Genomic DNA, 21,050 nt, shown 5'->3' on the forward strand with positions numbered 1-21,050 from the left:
TGTTCTCATCATTTTGCATCATTTTAGGGGTTCTGGGGAAAGTTCTTTACAATATAACTTTTTAATATTTTTTATAAAATAAAAAACCTCTGTGAGGTTCATTACGCCTAATGGTTTGTGTCTGTCTTCACTTTGTGCTTCTGAGGATTTGTATAATTACATTTGAATAAGAACAGAGTTCTGCAGATACAGAGGATCCCAAATACGATTGGTTTTTAGAAATAAGGTCTGTGGTGAACACAAGCTCAAGATATTTTCTTATTTTATTCTATGCTATAAAATACTTCAATAATACTTGCTTATCAATTTATTAAAGCTTTTACTTGTCTATAAAAAAGTGGTTGTTAAGAAGTGGCCAGCAGCCATATCACCCTGTAGCCCAGGACTGGTTGCCCACTGAAGCTAAGCAGAGCTGAGCCTGGTCAGTACCTGGATGGGAGACCTCCTGAGAAAAACCAGCTTGCTGCTGGAAGAGGTGTTAGTGAGGCCAGTAGGGGGTGCTCACCCTGTGGTCTGTGTGGCGCCCCATTCTAGTGATGGGGACACTATACTGTCAAAGAGCACCGTCCTTCGGATGAGACGTTAAGCCGAGGTCCTAACTCTCTGTGGTCATTAAAAATCCCAGGATGTCCTTCGAAAAAGAGTAGGGGTGTAACCCCGATATCCTGGCCAAATTTGCCCATTGGCCCCTGTCCATCATGGCCTCCTAATCATCCCCATATACTGATTGGCTTCATCACTGTCTCCTCTCCACCAGTAAGCTGGTGTGTGGTGGGCTTTCTGGCGCAATATGGCTGCCGTCGCATCATCCAAGTGGATGCTGCACATTGGTGGTGGTTGAGGAGATTCCCCCTTCCATATGTGAAGCGCTTTGAGGACCCTGAAAAGCGCTATATAAATGTAACAAATTATTATTATATTATTATAAGTGGGACTACAGAGGTTGTCAGTGGATATTAAACATCGCACCCAACAGGTAAACTACATTAGATGCGATTAATTGCGATTAATCTATTTGACAGCACTAATTTACAGCCTACAACACAGTTGGGCTGTTTTATGAGTAGGCCTATTTATTTTAGTTAATGAGCTGATGGCATCACCTACTGCAAAACATTTAAACAAAAAACATTTTGCAATAATTACCTTGCAAAAGATGAACCCGGACTAGATATTGGGCAAAAAACGTAACAAATTTATATCGCCACAGTTCCCCTGAAAAAAAAAATATATATTTATGCAACAAAACAAGTGTTTGAAGGTCAGTAAAGTTTATTCATATTATTATAAACCATGTTACAGCAGTTGTGAAAAGAGAAGGGCAATGCCTAATCAAAATATCACCAGATTCAAACTTCACAACTAATTTGATCAAATGACCTTCTCAGAATAAATTAGGGCTGCCCCCAAATAGTCGACCAATCGTTAGTTGACTAGAAGTTGGCTTAGGCGAACAAAAATGTTATTAGTCGGTTAATTGAATTTTTTTATTTATTTTTTATACTCAGTCCTTTTTGGTCGTACATCACAAATAGCCCAATACGTTATTCGAAACTGACAAGTTTTATTTGTGTACACTCGATATTGTCACACACAGTTGAAGGAAGAACAAGAAGATGATGATCAAGTATCAAAAGTTTTTAATAATCCACTTCGAAGGCAGTCCAAAAAGGCAGGCAAACAAAACACAACCTCTAACATAAAAGGGGACCAGACAAAGAGTGACTGTGAGGGTAAAACTTATAAAACACACACAAATGAGATGATAATAAACACAGCGATAACACAGAACTCATAATGGTAACCAAGGAGAAAAACGAGTGGCGGGAAAATAGAACAAAGGGAAACAGGAAAATCGTGAAAACAAACTGAGAATGAGTGTCTGTGACAAAAATAACGCTCTCGGTTACTAACGTAACCTCGGTTCTCTCTAGATGAGGGAACGAGTGTTTCGTAAGCTATCTTACGCTACGGGAAAATCCCTTTTCTCGAGAATACCGAAGCCAAAAAATTATCCTTAATTTTTGCATTAATTTAAAACGCATTGCTGCACAAGCAGACCTAGGCGAGGCAGCTCGCGGGCCTATTGGTTGTCCTGCAGCAACTGCTGCAACCTATCGAGGGACTGCTCGTGACATAAGCACCAATGAGGGTGCGGGCGCCCGTGCACGTCACGTCCCGCCAGAATGGGCGTGGCTATGTCTATATAAGCTGAGTCCAGATAGGTTGTTCTTTGGTTTTTCATACTGAAGCGAAACCAGAACGTAGCACAAGCACGGCAGGGTTACGCAACACTCGTTCCCTCATCTAGAGAGAACCGAGGTTACGTTAGTAACCGAGAGCGTTCTCTTACGAGAGTACTCTCTTGTTGCGTAAGCTAGCTTACGCTACGGGAACCCAATGTAAAACGCTGTGCGTGCTAGTGTCGTCCACACATATATTCCCAAGGGCATGTGCCCGGGGTACACATAATAGTGGGTAACATCTAGGCCAACGGAACGTGGGCCAAAGAATATAACATAACCATCCCTGAGATAATGGAATGGGTGCTTAGCACTGTATAACAATCAGGATCGACATCAGTCAGCCTGAACTGCATGATACAATGATTTAATATCTCTTTGTCAGTCAGGTGGGACATCTGAGCAGACGGGACAGATGTAAGTATAGAATTACAGTCAGGAAGGACCTAAGTCAGCCTGATCTGTCGGTTTTAGTCCCGTGCTGGCAGCACGCATATAATATACAGTCTGCGCGGCGCTGAATCGAGCAGAGCAGTGGATATTACGTTTAGACTGACAACAGCTTAGCCTGTAAGGCAGGAACTTCCAGGTTGTAAAACCTCATAAATGTAGACGGAGAGGCCCAGCCTGCCGCCATACAAATATCCTGGAGTGAAACTCCACTGGACCAGGCCCATGAAGAGGCCATGCCATGCCTCTGGTGGAATGGGCTCTGATGCCCAGAGGACAGCGAAGGCCCTTAGACTTATAAGCCAGAGCGATAGCGTCAACTTTCCACCTGGAGAGGCTCTGTTTCGACGTGGCTAGCCCTCTAGTGCGGCCAAAAGAAACAAAGAGCTGTTCTGACTGCCTGAAAGCAGCAGACCGTTCAACATATATTCTTAGCGCCCTGACCGGGCAGAAAAGGTTCACATTGCCCTCACTATCAGATCCTGAAAGAGCTGACAGTGAAATGACTTGTGCTCTGAACGGAGTGGAAAGCACTTTGGGGACATAACCGTGTCTTGGTTTGAGAATGACTCAGTCGTTAGGCCTAAACTCAATGCACGTAGCGCTCACAGAGAGCGCGTGCTGGTCACCCACTCGCTTGACTGAGGCGAGAGCCACGAGGAAAGCGGTCTTAAACGAGAGATACCGCAGATCCACGGACTGTAGAGGTTCGAAGGGGTCACCCTTCATAGCGTCTAGGAACGTGGAGAGGTCCCAGACCGGAACCAGAGGGGGCCGGGGAGGGTTTAATCTCCTAGCTCCTCTCAGGAAGCGGATGATGAGATCTGGCCATGCATAGGTTTTGTAAACGCTCATGAGGGCTTTGTTCAAACGCCTGAGATCTAGGATGGGTCTGAGACCACCATCCTTTTTGGGGACGAGGAAATACCCGCTGTAGAAGCCCGACTGGCTTTGCATCAGAGGGACGGTTTTTATAGCCCTTTTTTTCAGCAGTTTCGCTATCTCGGCACGAAGTAGATGTGCTACTTCGTCTTTCACCGTAGTTTCTACCCTGGCTCGAAAGCGTGGGGGTCTGCGAGCGAACTGCATCGAATAGCCTCGCTTTATAGTGTTCAGCACCCATTCTGACACGCCCGGGATCATTTCCCATGCTTTCATACTTAAAGTCAGAGGGAGAATGGTATCTGGGCTCTGGTCACTGTGTGTGTGGCGCATAGCATGCAGTGTTTGCTAGTGGGCGTGGGCTCAGAGAAGCGCGCGCACTCTCTACACACAGAACACATTTTGTGTTTATTGATGGGGGCTCTGAGTGAGTGTGTGTCACAGAGCGACCAGTGTTTGTGAGTAGGGGTGAGCACTGTACAGTGGGCACATTTCCTACATTTGAAACACACGTAGCATGAGCCGGTTTTATTGATGTGGGCCGTGAATGAGTGTGTAACACTGAATGGGCCGTGCTTGTGTGTAGGGGTGAGCACTCGGAAGTGGGCACATTTCCAACATTTATAACACTTTCGGCGTGAGCCAGACAGACAGATATAATGCTCTTTTTGAGATTTATCTGGGTGGCCGTGAAAACGGCCTTTGGGTACAGGCGAGCGGGTTGTGTAACGGGCTCATTGGCTCTGTTGAGGGAACTGAGAGAGCGAAACGTGCTGTCTTTGATGGCGGTCCGGCCGCGGCGGGACTCGACCATCTTCGTCTTCTCAGTGTGGTCAGGAAGACTTTGAGGGCTCAGGTTTCAGCGCTATCTTAGGCCTGGGTCCCCGGGGGGGAGGCGGCCTGTGGCGGTTTGAAGAGCGCGAGCGCTGCTGAGACTCTCTCGGCTGACGGCGCTGTGAAGCTGGCGGCAGAGGCAGCGGTGGCGCTGTGTTCCGGTTAGGCGGCTGCTTTTTTGAGCGACCTGTCGCGGAACTACATCGTCTTGGAATGAAATGTCGCATGGCTTGTGACGTTTTCTGCAATTCTGAATACTGCTCCGCGAAGCCTTTGACTGCCGGGCCGAAGAGACCGGATGGAGACACAGGCGCATCAAGGAAAGTGGCTCTGTCGGACTCTTTCATGTCGGACAAGGTTAACCACAAGTGTCTCTCGGTGACGGTGAGAGACACCATATTTCTCCCAATGGCCTGTGCAGCGGACTTGGTGGCTCGTAGAGCTAGGTCCGTAGCGCTTCTGAGGTCCGTGAAATTCTCAGGGGAAGGGAGCGGGCCTCGTGTGAGGCGTCGAGCGTCGCCCAGGCAGAAAACAGCCATCAAGCCTGCTGGGCGGGGGTTCCTCGGGAAGAGACCAATCGAGGCCGAGGTCCTCCACGGCCTTGGTGAGGAGGCGGAGAAGTTCAGCGTCGAAGCTAGCCCGCACACCGCTCGACTCTTGCAGGGAAGGGGCGGGGTCCGGATTGGAGCCCGACCATCCTTCACTCTCCGAAGCGAGAAGAGAGCAGCTGTCCTCTTCCGTGTTGTCCCTGTCAGACTGGTGATGCACGGTGGGGGCGGTAGGGCGCTGGCCGGCCGTGATCGAGGTGGGGGACTCAGAGAGCGATGCACACGGGGAGTTAGCCGGCATGCTATCGCTCACAGGGATGATTTCCGGCGTTCTCTGTGAACGGCGCTTTTTACGGTGCGGCCCAGACGAGAGAAGCAGAGGGCCGGGGTCCACGTCGAAGGAGGCTAGTCAAGCCCGCAGGGTCGACATAGCCATGTCCTCGCATTCCGGGCAGCCGCCCTTGGAAAGCGAGTGGTCCGCATGGTTCCGTCCCAGGCAGGAAACGCACAGGATGTGGCGGTCCCCGTCGCTGAGGGTGGCTCGGCAAGAGCCGCAATTGGAAAAACGAGGGATTTGCAACAACGCCTCAGCTCTTTTAGGAAGACGTGTGTCACAGGGCGAACACACTCAATGCAATACAATAGTAAGAAAGGATATAGGCGCCGGATAGCGCAGCAGGAATGGCGGCTGAAGCGGCGAGAAGATGGCCGGCTTCTGGTCTGCGAAGCAGATGGCTCATCCCGCTGGAAAGCTCGTCGACGGCGCAGGCTTCTTCCAGAGAGCAGCGATGTGATGTGTACACTTCGCTGAAGAGATGGAAAATCAAAGAACAACCTATCTGGACTCAGCTTATATAGACATAGCCATGCCCATTCTGGCGGGACGTGACGTGCACGGGCGCCCGCGCCCTCATTGGTGCTTAAGTCACGAGCAGTCCCTCGATAGGTTGCAGCACTTGCTGCAGGGCAACCAATAGGCGCGCGAGCTGCCTCGCCTAGGTCTGCTTGTGCAGCAATGCGTTTTAAATTAATGCAAAAATTAAGGATAATTTTTTGGCTTCAGTATTCTCGAGAAAAGGGATTTTCCCATAGCGTAAGCTAGCTTACGCAACACAAGAGTACTCTCGTAAGAGAACTAAACGTTGTGCTTTTATAAAATAAAGAAAACAATCAGGATGCTCTTTCTGCTGTCTCTGTCTCTGTGAACTTGAGTGCGTCACAAAATAAACCGAAACTCAGTGTGAACTTTCCTTGCAGACATGAGAAATGCATATATATCGAAAGCTTGAAATGTCTATTTTTAAATTAACCGATTAAAATGGAATTCTGTTGGAATTCACTATTCTGCTGAGATGACGAATCAGCATCGCCAATAATCAATTATCAATCAATTATTAAAATTCTCAGACAGTCTTCTTGCTGTTTTTTCATGCCTTTCATAATCATTACTTTTGCCAGTGCGCTGTGGCAAGCTTTATGTGTGCACTTGAGCGCTGATTAGGCTATGTATTGGCAATTACTAGGCTCATGATTTGGCTTATTAATATACCCATGCGATTAGTCTATAAATCACCAAAATGAAAAACATATAGTCGACTAGAAAAATCTTAAAACAACGGCAGCCCTAGATTAAATCACTTTATTGAAACTATTTGAATGTCAAATTATTTATAAGTAGAACATTTGTAAATCATGGATGTGAAAGTGAAATTTGCTCACTTAGAAAACTTCTGCCAATGCTTTTTTTCATGAATTCGTAGACTAGATGACCAAGCGAATCTCTTTCCACAGTGTGAGCACTTGTATCGTTTCCCTCCAGTATGAACTCTCTGGTGTGTTTTTAAATTGCAGGGTGTAGTGAAGGTCTTCCCACAGTCAAAGCACACATAAGGTCTTACACCAGTATGAATCCTCTCGTGCACTTTTAAAGAGTTCAGTTGTGAAAAACTCTTTCGACAAAAAGAACAAAAGTGAGGCTTCACAGCAGAATGAACTTTAAGGTGTGTTTTTAAGTTTGATGAAGAAACAAATGTTTTCTCACACTGATCACAGCTGAATGATCTCACTCCAGAGTGAGAGAGCAGATGGTAGCTGAGAGTGCTTTTCAGAGTGAAACTCTTTCCACACTGAGAGCATGTGAATGGTTTTTCTCCAGTGTGAATTCTCATGTGATCATTTAGGTTTCCTTTACGTCTGAAACTCTTTCCACACTCAGAGCAGCTGAACGTTTTTTCTCCAGTGTGACTAATCATGTGTCTGTTAAGATTTCCTTTCTGGATGAAACTCTTTCCACACTCAGAGCAGCTGAACGTTTTTTCTCCAATGTGAATTCTCATGTGTCTGTTAAGATTTCCTTTCTGAATGAAATTCTTTCCACACTCAGAGCAGGTTAAAGATCCTTTGACTCCAGATTTTCCAGCTTGTTTTTGTGTGAAATTCTCTTCAGTCTTTGAAACGACTGCATTTCCATCTTCAGTTTTGAAATGATGAGGCTTTGGAAACAGATGTTGATTGTCTTCATTTTTATATGTCAATTTTTCATCTTCATTTGTGAAATAATGGTGTTTGCCTTCATTCACTTCCATCAGGTCTGAAATCAACATATTAAATTCAATTTAAAAAAGGACAAATGAGAAACAAAGAAAAAAAAAAGTTAATTCTTAATTTAGCAAAAATCTAGTTTACTTCTGAGTCTACTAGTATCTAGTTTTGGATGTAAAGTTATATGTCAGTTTTCATCTTAATGTTCCTCATCAGTCATTAAAGAGATTGAAGGAAAACACCAACCTATTTGTTCCTCAGTATCTTCATCTTTTATTCTGCAGGGTTCTTCCTTAATCTCCATCTTTACAATAGTATGTCCGTAGTTTCTCCTGGAGTAATTCCTCCTGCTTGCTTCTTCTCCTGTGGGAAGATGGGAATATTCCTCAGCATTTAAACTCTCATGAACGGCTGTGGGAGCTTCACTGACTGAAGGAGTGAATTGTGCTCAGTGTTGTTCATTTAGCAGATGATCATCACACTTACAATCACTCTCAATTATTCAGGTGCAAATGTTCGCTCAAGTAGTCATTTAAAAACTATTCATGATTTTAACTTTTAAGTTTTAACTTCAAACTCCAACTCACCTGGCTGATTTTTGAGATACTACTGTATATATTGAGTTATAGTATGTCATAGAATAAAAACCATCATAAGCTTAGCTGATCTTAAAGTCCACAGATGGCCATGTTCTCTAAAATCATCTAAGGCTCATGAAGGTTTTGGGAAACTCAGCACTGGTCAGTGTAGATCCATTCCAACCCACATTAAACACACCAGAACAAGTTAATCAAAGTCTTCAAGTTTACTAGAAATTTGGGGCAGATTGTGCTAAACTCTGCACTTTTCCATCATGGAGGATCTACAGCTGGTTGATCTGAACGTGTAGTTCAGAATGAAAACATTTCACTAGCATTTTGCACCTTATTTAACATGTTCTCATCATTTTAGGGGTTCTGGGGAAAGTTCTTTACAATATAACTTGCATATTGTTTTTCATAAAATAAAAAGGATGGTGGTGGCGCAATGGATAAGACACATGCCTTTGGTGTGAGAGACCCGGGTTCGAATCCACTGTGAGACACCAATGTGTCCCTGAGCAAGACACTTAACCCCTAGTTGCACTTAACCCCTAGTTGCTGACATATATAGCAATTGTAAGTCGCTTTGGATAAAAGCGTCAGCAGGGGTTCCCAAACTTTTTCGTGCTAGGACCCACCTAGACAAGTATAATCAATCTCAAGACCCACTTGCACTGGTGCTACCAACTTTCTCAGTTGGTCGCACCAGCATGATTTGGTTGCACTTTTTTTTCTTTTTTTTTTTTGCTACATGCCATGGGATTAATCAATGCATGCTGATGGTCTTAATCTGCATTCCCTAGTCTTGCACTGATGTAAAAAGACTGACAGTGACAAGCCTTCATGTTAGCAAAATATTTTAAACTTTTAACTCTTAAAAAAAAAACTTTAAAAAACATGTAGCCTATGTTCTTTAAAGGCAGTAAAACATTTATTAAAAACTTTCTTCCAAATTTGTTTAAACTTTATATATATATCAATGCATAATTAAAATGTAAGAACTCTGATAAAAAGAGTATAAAAATTGAGTGACTCTAGACCGTTTAATCTGTATTAAACACAGCTCATTATTTCCATTCGGGACGAAACATAGGATTGGCTTAGGCGGCTGTCACTCTCTCGCAACCATGGCAACCACCCATTTGCCACACAGAACCTGCCCACTTGCGCGTCCCGTTTGATTTGAGGAATTCAAGAGGCACCTAGGAATACCAAAACAATGGCAGAGAAAGAGCAAGCAAAATTCACAGTACCGGCCTATGCAGTTAGTGAAGGCAAACCAGGCAAAAAAAGGAAGACAGTAACAGTACAAGAAAAGGCATTGAACAAAAAGTCTTTGGATAAACAAAGAAATAAAACGCGAGTTAATATCGGCGTGGCTTTCCAGCGATGGCGAGAACTGAGGGACCTCAAGGGGCTGAAAAGTGACTCCTCGATGGCTTTATTTCTGCTGGACAGGTAAATCTTTCTTTTTGTATTTTGATCATACATATTTTTTTGTTTATTTTTTCATGAAGCATGTGTCATTAGCACACGTAGCTGCGTAATATAGGCTAGCTAACATAACATTACTTAGCGAGCTGTAGTAGAGATAATCTATAATCTATCGTAGTATAATCTATTGGTCTAGCTCAAGATGATAGCTATAGTGTTGAATTGTGCATAATTTAAACTTTACCAATATCAATATGCTAGCTTGATAGTGAGTACTAAAATACATCTTATTTGTTTATATTCATAATGATAAAGTTCATTTTTTTTATTACATGTGATTCTGACATGATGTCACTGCATGCACTGCGCTCCTCTCCACTCGTCTCAGGTAAACAATGCGTCTTCAGCTCAGCTGTCGGAGTCGCGCGTTCATGTGTTTTGGGGGCGTGGCTTTGGAAGGAGCCCAGATGGGAGGGGGTGGAGTGAATGGAAATAATGAGCTGTCTTTAAAACAGTCATGAGAGGTCTACAGACACTCGATTTTTATACTTTCTTTTTCAGAGTACTTAGATTTTAATTATGCATTGATATATATATAAAGTCTAAACAAATTTGGAAGAAAGTTTTTTTATACATTTTTTACCTACCCTGCCTTTAATGTTTGATTTTAATTTGACCGTCTTCACATAGGGATGGGAAATGATACGATTTTATCAATAATAATAATGCCACTGACGATTCTGATTATCGATCCGATTCTTTAACGATTCTCTTATCGATTCTTGATAGCACTGTGTGGAAAAATGTAGTCATATGCGTTTAAAAAAAACAAACAAGGGGTTTTATTTATTTTAAAGCTTAAGAGTAAGCAAACTGTACTTTTTATGTAATTTATGTAATAAATAGAACTTTATTGTAAAGTGTTACTGATTCAAACGACTCCTGAGTTCACTGTTGGAAAGATCAGTTGTCCATTCATTAAAATGAATCGTTCAAAGGAGTAATTAGTTCGCGAATTGGACGTGTCATGCGCGTTGTGTGATTATCTCAGCAGTTAGGACATGTACATCCAAGATTTGTGTCAACACAGAAAACATTTCATCACTGGATAGTTTTTTTTCGTTTAATTAAAGTGTTGTTTTATGTCAGCTGAATGTCTGGGACGCTTTTCAGAGAAGATAAGGAAACTTATTTAGCACAAATCACACCCAGCGGTAATTGAGGAAGAAAAAAAAAAATCTCCGAATGCTCCACATGAAACTTTGGTCTTCCGACCTTTTACCACCGTGTCGATTTATTTTGATTAATATGTGCGAGGGAGAGAGAGCAGGACAGCGCTTAGTTTGGAGGCCTGGCTCCGAAGAGAGAGAGAGAGAGAGAGAGAGAGCGCGCGCGCGACCGAGTACTCTCTCTGCTCGTTCTTTCAGTTAAACATGCACTGTGACTCTGTCACAAGCACAGCAGTTCATCTACATTACTCAGCGATCAAATAACACTTTGGCGGGCGCTAAAACTCATAGTCGTTTGGTCATTAATCGGACTGGTTTTGTTTCACTCATCGTAATGTAAATTTAGCTGCAGCCAAGTGCCTTTGTGCGACCCACCTTTTCTCACTGTGTGACCCACAAGTGGGTCGCGACCCACAGTTTGAAAACCACTGAGCTAAATGAATAAATGTAAAAAAAAACCTCTGTGAGGTGCATTACGCCTAATGGTTTGTGTCTGTCTTCACGTGGTGCTTCTGTGGATTTGAATAATTACATTTGAAAAATGAATAAGAACAGAGTTCTGCAGATACAGAGGATCCCAAATACGATTGTTTTTTTTAGAAATAAGGTCTGTAGTGAACACAAGCTTAAGATATTTTCTCATTTTATTCTATGCTATAAAATACTTCAATAATACCTGCTTGTCATTGTATTAAAGCTTTTACTTGTCTATAAAAAGCGGTTGTTAAGAAGTGGGACTACAGAGGTTGTCAGTGGATATTAATCATCACACCCAACAGGTAAACTACATTAGATGCGATTAATCTATTTGACAGCACTAATTTACAGCATAATACAACACAGTAGGGCTGTTTTATGATTAGGCCTACTTATTTTAGTTAATGAGCTGATGGCATCACCTACTGCAAAAAAAACCATTTTGCAATAATTACCTTGCAAAAGATGAAGCCGGACTAGATATTGGGCAAAAAACTGAAAAAATGTATAATCGCCACAGTTCACAAAAAAAAAAAACGTAATGCAACAAAACAAGTGTTTGAAGGTCAGTAAAGTTTAATCATATTATTATAAACCATTTTACAGCAGTTGAGAAAAGTGTCAAAGTGTCACCAGATTCAAACTTCACTACTAATTTTAGCAAATTACCTTCTCAGAATAAATTAGGGCCGCCACCAAATAGTCGACTAATCGTTAGTTGACCAGAAGAGGCTTAGGCGACCAAAAATTTTGTTAGTCGGTTAGTCAAAGAAAAAAAACTTGTGGCGAAGTCATGAGGTCACGTTACCGGCTGGTCCTTGTGGGAATTACATTATGTCGTGCATGAAATCCAAACGTTTGCCTATCACCCATCAACCTTAAATATGGCTTATCATTTGAAACATGCAAGTAGTAGCAAGCCAGCAACTTTAAATAGCTGCTCGCTCTAACATTAACCTAGATAAATGTGCGCTAGTAGTCATCCAAGTGTTTGTGCAGAGCGTGGAAGCTGAAGTATAAAGGCACGATCACTTGCATTTAACTTAAAATACTCAGTCATTTTTGGTCTTACATCACAAGTAGGCCAATACATCATTTGAAACCGACAAGTTTTATTTGTGTACACTCACAATTGTCACACACAGTTGAAGGAAGAAGAAGATGATGATCAAGTGTCAAAGGTTTTTAATAATCCACTTCGAAGGCAGTCCAAAAAGGCAGGCAAACAAAACACAACCTCTAACATAAAAGGGGACCAGACAAAGAGTGACTGTGAGGGTAAAACTTATAAAACACACACAAACGAGATGATGATAAAACACAGTTGAAACACAGAACTCATAATGGTAACCAAGGAGACAAACAAGTCTTCATGGTTTGTTTCAGAAAAATGAATGACAAATATGAACAATTGCTAACAGTCAGTCAATCAATACTGTGTCTGTTTCTTTCACCTTGACCCAAGTAACCTACAATAATAAAACAAAATAATACATTCAATAACCAAAATGCACAAAAAGAAATGTAATCAGAAATTGGATTTGACTCAAAACACAATGCAATTCAGAATTCCTTCTAATAGACCACCTTTTCTTTCAATAGTAAAAGCAGTATGTTCAACAATATGAGTTGGAAATGCTGGAAAGATGAATTGATTCAGTTGAACAAAGTTTGTGAATCAAACGATTCAGTTGATCAGAGTTTATGAATCAAACGATTCAGTTTAAAGAGTTGTTCAAACTTCTCTCGATCAGTTCAAGTACAAAAAACAAAGTCTCTCCATTTCAGAAGCAAAAAAAAAAAAAAAAAAAAAAAAACATGAATCAAAGTCCTTTGATTCCGAAAAACAAAAGAAAATTGGATATATCCTACGTTATAGGATATATTATAGGATGTCCTACGGATATATCCTATGATGGTTTCAAATTATGGTTCAAAGGGGAAACAGGTCCATGGGCAAATATTCTAAGATTATGTCCACTGGCAATGCTTTTTTTCATGATTTCGTAGTTTAGATGACTGAGTGTAACTCTTTCCACATGAAGAGCACTTGTAAGGTTTCTCTCCAGAATGAACTACCTTATGCTCTTTCAGGTTTGCTAAATGAGTGAATCTCTTTCCACAGTGTAAGCACTGGTGCGGTTTCTCTCCAGTATGAATTTTCTCATGCTTTCTCAGGATTCCTAATTGAGAGAAACTCTTTCCACAGTTTGAGCACTTGTACGGTTTCTCTCTAGTATGAACTCTCTGGTGTGTTTTTAAGCGGCAGGATGTAATGAAGGTCTTCCCACAGTCAGAGCACACATAAGGTCTCACACCAGTATGAATACTCTCATGCACATTTAAATGTTGCTGTCGTGAAAAACTCTTTCCACAAAAAGAACAAACATGAGGCTTCACACCAGAATACTCTCATGCCTATTTAAATGTTGCTGTCGTAAAAAACTCTTTCCACAAAAAGAACAAACACGAGGCTTCACAGCAGCATGAGTTGTAATGTGTCTTCTAAAGCCCGATTCAAAAACAAATGTTTTCTCACACTGATCACAGCTGAATGATCTCACTCCAGAGTGACGGCGCAGATGATCATCGAGAGAGTTTTTGTAACCGAAACTCATTCCACACTGAGAGCATGTGAACGGTTTTTCTCCAGTGTGAATTCTCATGTGACCATTTAGGTTTCCTTTATGACTGAAACTCTTTCCACACTGAGAGCATGTGAACGGTTTTTCTCCAATGTGAATTCTCATGTGTCTCTTAAGACTTCCTTTCTCAATGAAACTCTTTCCACACTCTGAGCAGGTGAAAGATCCTTTGACTCCAGATTTTCCAGCTTGTTTTTGTGTGAAATTCTCTTCAGTCTTTGAAACGACTGCATCTCCATCTTCATTTTTGAAATGAGATTTTGGAAACAGATGTTTGTCTTCATTTTTATATGCAAGTTTTTCATCTTCATTTGTGAAATAATGGTGTTTGCCTTCATTCACTTCCATCAAGTCTGAAATCAACATAATGAATTCAATAAAAAAAAATAAAAAAAAATAAATAAAAAAAAAAGTTCATTCTAAATTTGGCAAAAATCTAGTTTACTTCTGAGTCTACTAGTATCTATTTTTGGATGTAAAGTTATATGTCAGTTTTCATCTTAATGTTCCTCATCAGTCATTAAAGAGAATGAAGGAAAACACCAACCTATTTGTTCCTCTGTATCTTCATCTTTTATTCTGCAGGGTTCTTCCTTAATCTCCATCTTTACAATAGTATGTCCGTAGTTTCTCCTGGAGTAATTCCTCCTGGAGTAATTCCTCCTGCCTGCTTCTCCTTCTCCTGTGGAAAGATGGGAATATTCCCCAGCATTTAAACTCTCATGAACGGCTGTGGGAGCTTCACTGACTGAAGGAGTGAATTGTGGTCGTTGTTGCTCATTTAGCAGATGATCATCACACTTACAATACCTCTAGATTATTCAGGTGCAAATGTTGTAGTAATCTCACAAATAAAATGTAGTAATCTCACCATAAATGTATTTAATTAAATACAATTTTTTTTCACAGTCATCTTTTTTACTTTAAGACCGGGGTAAAGCAAGGGAAACTACAATTTACCTCAACAAGGCGACATAATGAACAACACTTGTCTCATTTGTGGAGGTGGAAAAACAAGTTCTTTATGACATGCAAGATTTATTGTATTAAAATTTTAATGCAAAAGAAAAGGCATGAGAGTCGCTGTTTTTGTAAAATTTAAGTTTTAATTTAAAATGTTTGCGATTTTAATATAAGTACATGGTTAAATATTAGATCACTTGCTTGATCTACTTAATATATGATTATTTAGAAGTAATGCATTGAATAATACGTTGTTTAAATTGTGTTTACACGTGAATACGTCTATTAAAGAGTGTATATGTGTACAAAGAGAATCGCAATGCTGACAAAACTTTTTTTTTTTTAAGTTACTGATAACTTCTGGATTTGAAATACAAATAGTGAGTATGTGTTTGTGGTACAGCCGCGGATCAGTTACGCACTGCAAACGCAGCATATGTGAAAGCACTATAGCGCGTGCTGCTCCTGTGCCGCATAAGCACTGCAACATGCACCGCATACGGACTGCACACAGAGTATGTATGAAACGGGCGTTAGCTCTGCGAAGACTCTTTCTGGACCTGCGTACATCAGGCGGTTATCAAAGTCTTGGATTAACAGTTTTGTTATGGGTTGTTCTGGTGCCAACACAATAGGGTGAAGTGCATCCTCTGGCAGTGTTGCAGCTTTGCGTAATCTACCACCCACTCTAATTAGATTAAGGTGAGAATCCAAAGTTGGAGCAAGGGAGTGTAATCAACTGTTTGAATGCACAGATTTATTGGCTTTAAGGGCATACACTTCCTTAGGAAAACTTTCAGTCTGTGCACGTCTAAGTACAGCGTTCAGTCTCTATGCGTTCTGTGGCAGACATAGAGGGTGCTGCCGCCCCAGAGACTGAAATGTGGTCATGATGAGGTCATCCCATGATTCACAGTTTTCTACATCAGGTAAAGAGGCATGACTGATTGTAACATTACCACAGAATGTAGATTTACGGAGTTCTTCTGAATCTTCTACTGGCACTGACGGGTGGATTGGCCAGTGGTTGGGAGATTGGTGCAGAAATTCTGGACCTTGCTTCCATCTGCAGATGTGGGACAGATCTAGGAGGGTCTTACCCCGAGCTATATCATCGACAGGGTTGTTATTCGAGTCCACGTATTTCCAATTCTCGTTTCCAACAAGGTCTTGAATCTCTGCGATTCGCGTGCCAACAAACACTTCGTAGTCGCATGATTCAGACTGTATCCAGTATAATACAGTTGTTGAATCAGACCACATGAGTGGTTAAGTGTAAGTTCTGTGTTCAGGGTTTGGGCTAGCTGAGCTCCAGACAATGCTGCACAGAGTTCAAGGCGTGGAAGGGAGAGTTGCTTCTTGGGTGCCACCCGTGACCTCGCCATGAATGCAATTTGGATGTCATCACCTGTTTCAACCCGTACATAGGCTACAAAGCCATATGGCCTTCTCCGAGGCATCACAGAAGACATGCATATCGATAGTGGAGGTGTTGTTGCATGCTGGTGTGTAACACCTAGGCACTAGGCAGTGTTATTCTCTGTAAGTTAGGAAGCTCCTCTTCCCAAGCATGCCATTCTGAGAAAAGGTCAGCTGGCAGAGGTTCATCCCAACCTCCAACCCTCTTCCATAGTGATTGCACCATGATCTTCGCCCTTGTGGTGAACGGGATGATGTAACTTAGTGGGTCATACTGGCATGCCAGGATGCGATAGACATCTCTCATTGAGGTTCCCCACTTGTTGACACAGGCCTGTGTTTATAACCTAAAGTGTCCTGAGAACAGTGCCACACTAGGCCGAGGGTCGACTCATGTGGATCAGTTTTGTTTGTTGAAAGCCACCACTCGCAGCCTACTGACTTGGCTTCGGCGGGTAGATGTGCAATCACATTGGGAACATTGCTAGCCCACTGCCTTATGTCAAAACAACCAGCTGCTAATAATGCTCTCATTTTGTCAATGAGTTTCTTAGCCTGATGCTGAGACTGAAGAGATTGTAAGCAATTGTCCACATAGAAATACTGCTGGACAGACTCAACTACATCTTCATTGGCCTCACTGTTGTCTCTGGAGGGCATAAGTAGCGCAGCATGGACTGCAGGTGGTCCACCTGCATTCATAGATGTCTGGGTTGCGATCTCTTTCCATGTCTCTCCAGAGAAAGCGGAGCAGTGGCTGGTCTTCAGGTAACAGTCTGATCTGGTGACACATGGCTCGTATGTCTCCACTTATCGCAACGGCATACTCTCTGAACCTGAGCAGGACTCCCAGCAGTGGTGGACCAAGAGTGGGACCAGGGAATAGATTGTCATTTAGGCTCATTTGATTGTAGGTGAAAGAGCAACAGAAGACTACCCGGGCTTTGTCATTGTGGAGCACAAAGTGGTGAGGAACGTACCATGAATCACCGGAATTGTCAGCTTCTGGGTTGGTTATTCAAACTGCATAACCTGCCTCCTCAAGCTTGTGTATCTCTTTGTCATTCACGTTTGCCAGGTCAGGATTATTAACAAGGCGACATTCTGTAGCTCTTAAAAGAGCCATGACAGCGTTTGGTGGTGCTTGGAGTCTCGCTTATGAAGTAATGGGTTAGTATAACGGGTTGCACCATCAACTGTAACATGCACCGTTTTCTCCTCCAACATTGCAAGTGCAGCTTTATCTTGTCTGGAGCGGACTACTTCTTTCTCATTCCTTAGCAGTAGGTCAAGCTGCCACAACCGGTCAACATGTTTACGTAACTCTTGCGTAGGAAGAGGGAATGTGGTGTGGAGGCATGAGCTTACATTTGAGGGTTGCTGAAGAAAGGTTGTTGGCCCTTGAACTGTCCAGCCAAGAAGAGTGTGTACTGCTACAGGGCTTCCAAGCGGTCCCATATGGATTGGGCAGTTTGGTGTGATCAGCTGTGGATAATCTGATCCTATGAGTAGCAAAGGCTGCACTTTAGTGAAACCTTTCAACTTTAAGTGACCATATCTTCTTTTCACTGAGTTCATGGGACACGACTGTTCAGCCAGGTTGAGCTCTTCAGCTGTAAATACCCTTTGGATTTGATGTTTCACATTTGGGTGTGATATCGCAGATACCTCAAAGGAGACTACATTTGCTCTTAGCTGAACAATGTCTTGTCTTATTGTTCTGAGAGTCAAAGTTACTTTCAAGCCCAGATGTTTGACTGCTGCTGGCAGAATAATTGTTCTTTCCGAACCATCATCTAACACAGCATGTGTGTCCATGAACCTTTTACCACTGCAAAGTCTTACTGGGACAACTTTCAACATCACTCTGCCTGAATGACTGCCCTGATCCAAGTAAACTTTAGAAGTGGCTGTGTTAACTGTGAGTATGCTCACTTTGGTTTTCCGCAGCAACTGCAACTTCATGCAGGACAGACAGGTGGAGTCATCCGCAGGTAGAGCCAGTTTTCTTGAGCGTGCAGCTGTCCTGTTTGTGACCTCGTCCACACCTCCAGCATTTATTTGGTTTTCTTAAATCCAGCTTCTTTGTGAGTGGTTCAACTTACAAAAGGCTGCACAAGCATTGAGATAATGCTCATGGTTGTTGCAGTAGGGACAAAAGGGATTAAAGCGATCCAACTTTTTAGCTGTAGTTCAGGGCCTGAATTTCATTTTGGAAAATGGGGGGGAAATCCCCCCTTAGGTGATTCTTATGGGGGGCAATTTTTAATTTGAGGGGGGAGTATAGACTTTTTTTTATTTTTTTATTACATTTATCTCGCCTAAATGTGTGCTCACTCATTGCATTTTTTACAATGGGGTAATTTTGTTCTTAAGAATTTACACAACACAAGTAAGCTTGATTTGAATCTTTGAATTAAATTGAAAAAGTAGCACAAATGAATACAATAGAATAAAGATACCAATAAAGAGAAATAAAGAGAAATGTTTTTGCTTAGGTCTAACACCAGTATTCAGAAATACTACAGAGACTGAATAAAGTAATCAAATGTAAAATAACACTGGGTAGTATTTTAGTCCTGACTAAATTAAATACATAGGCTATTAATCCTGATTCCTTAAAATGAAAGCTATGTTTTGTTGTTTTGACAACCAAATTAATGACAGACACATATGGCTGCTGTCCCTTTAAGTCAAGAGCTAGTGCACGGATCCTGTGTTCATTATACGGTCACGTGCGATTTATGCTTAAGACATAGCCGACTGTGTTTAGAGGATACTCACCAAGACCGAAAATTGACATAATTTTCGCATGTTTTTGACTGTTAAAGCGATATAATCCACAAAAAATTACTTTTGTTACCCGCGAGCTGATTGTGAGGCGGCTTTACTCTATGTATGTGTGCAGAGAGAAAAAAAAAAAAACATCTCTCAGACAGCGCAGCGCGCACGTACCGAATAGTTTAAAATCGCGTGAATGTTTAAACTGGTAAGATTTAAAAAGACGTGCAAATGGTAAACTTTAGTTACTCATGATGCAATGCTGGCCCGATTATGCAAGTGACAATTCCGTCTATCCCGACTCCCGAAACGCGAGAGTGTATTATCGCCGCCTGCAGCGCGCTTAACGATTCCCTTGTGCAACCCATTTTGAGAGACGAGAGATAGAAGACGCAGCACCGCTGAATCACTCACTCATGCGTTTGTGAAATTGCATCTCGCAGACAGTTTTAAAATGACTGATTTGATTTTATAATCCGTGTGGATTCATTTACCAATACAACCTACATGCTAAAGTGAATCAATGTTTGCGGGAATTTCCCGCATTATAAGTGGGAGACCTGCGGGAATGATTAAAATGATGCGCAATACCCGCAATCCCGCGCCGAAATTCAAGCCCTGGTAGTTGCCATTTTAGTGTCTGTGAGGGAACTGGAGGACAAATTGATGACTTTAGTTTGATCACTGCCTGTGAGAATTGTGGCTGCGTTGGCTTTGGAATATGAAAGAGGTTTCTGCTCTCCCCGAATGGGCTCTCTATGCACTGGCCCTGTTACACGCCTAGATATTTGAATGGCTTGAGCCTTCCTTTCCAGCCACTCAGCAAATTCTGAGACAGTACTCGATGAATGAGTCTCTATTGCTGACAGGCAGTTTGGTCAGTAAAGTGTCAACGTGGGAGCCACATTGCAGTTTGTATCTGGAGGGTCCATCCATCGTGTTCAACATGCCCACCAGTGTGTTAACAGCTGCCGAAAAGTCTTCAAATCCCTGCGCATCACCTGGTCGAATAGCTGGTGCATTGAGGATGGCTCTCAGCTCACTCTGAATTAACTGTCTTGGTTGACAGTATCTCTGCTCAAGAGCTTGCATGGCACTGGTGTAGGGAAATGGGCTGTTGACATATCTTAGCTACCTGGTAAGCAGCGGGCAGATGTAGATGATCCAAAAGCACTTGATATTTATAGTCCTCTGTAAGATGTCTGTGTGGGCCAAGGATGCTGTCCAGTCCTTTCTTGAGCATAAGAAAAATCACTCTCTTTCCCCGAGGAGAAGACTGCCAGTTTTGGTTTGGTTGTGCCTTAGGAGGATGCAATGGCCAACATTTCCATCAGCCCAGGTGCCACAGGGATTGACAGGATAATAATACTGTGGTTGTGGCCCAGGCCAAGGAGGTGGAGGCAGAGGCAGTGATTGAGGATGCATCGCTGATTGCGCTGGAACAGGCTGGAGCTGGCATTATATATTGGTACTGTGGCTGCAGTGAGGCTGGCGCAGATGGTACAGCAACTGGCTGGCGTTGGGGCTGCACATAAGAATGCGCAGGCTGTACAGCAGCTGATTGATGCGGTGGCTGTATCTGAGGATAGGCCGGCTGAATAGGCTGAGCAGCCGTAGGGGGCCATACGTCTGATCGTCGGAGTTCGGCAAATGGTCTCTGAGGTTGAGGCCCTGGCAGGGAAGATACACAAGCTATATTAGGTGGATGTATGCTTGGTTGCGACTGCAGCTGCATGGAGGGCTCGTGGTAAATCGTTTCCTCATACTGTGGGGACGATGCTACAGTCACAGAGGGTTCTAATCCAGTGTTATTGAGTTCAATGTGAGGAAGACTCTCATAGTGTCTGTAAGCAGGAGATCTAGATGCAAAAGATGCCTGTCTTGCACTGTCCATTCTGATTTGAAGCTCTCTCATCTTACTGCTTAAATCATTCGACTGGGCCTCTAAGTGATGCAGCTTTCCACTTTCAAAGTCTCTGTCCCTGGGAGCAGGATTAATATGTAGGCTTGTATGGGATATTCC

The 21,050-nt window shown here is 42.5% G+C and overlaps 1 protein-coding gene across 5 annotated transcripts in view; it reads right to left on the reverse strand.

Annotated features, from left to right (window-relative positions):
• Positions 1 to 565: 565 nt before the first annotated feature.
• Positions 566 to 21,050, reverse strand: part of LOC309478147 (uncharacterized protein) — a 206,570-nt gene continuing 186,085 nt past the window's right edge. For 3 of the 5 annotated variants that reach the window (XM_082141711.1, XM_082141714.1, XM_082141713.1), the window contains 2 exons: positions 7,745 to 7,861; positions 566 to 7,547 (listed from right to left, as the gene is read on the reverse strand). In XM_082141711.1, the coding sequence (XP_081997837.1) occupies positions 6,673 to 7,547; positions 7,745 to 7,861 (992 nt within the window). In that variant the 3' untranslated portion in view covers positions 566 to 6,672. Of the gene's footprint in view, positions 7,548 to 7,744; positions 7,862 to 12,381; positions 14,218 to 14,411; positions 14,547 to 21,050 lie in introns of those variants that run through there. The other 2 variants (XR_014198829.1, XM_082141715.1) reach the window with 2 other exon arrangements.

The sequence above is a fragment of the Leuciscus leuciscus genome (assembly GCF_965113295.1).
Source record: "Leuciscus leuciscus genome assembly, chromosome: 16".
NCBI classification, from domain to species: Eukaryota; Metazoa; Chordata; class Actinopteri; order Cypriniformes; family Leuciscidae; genus Leuciscus; species Leuciscus leuciscus.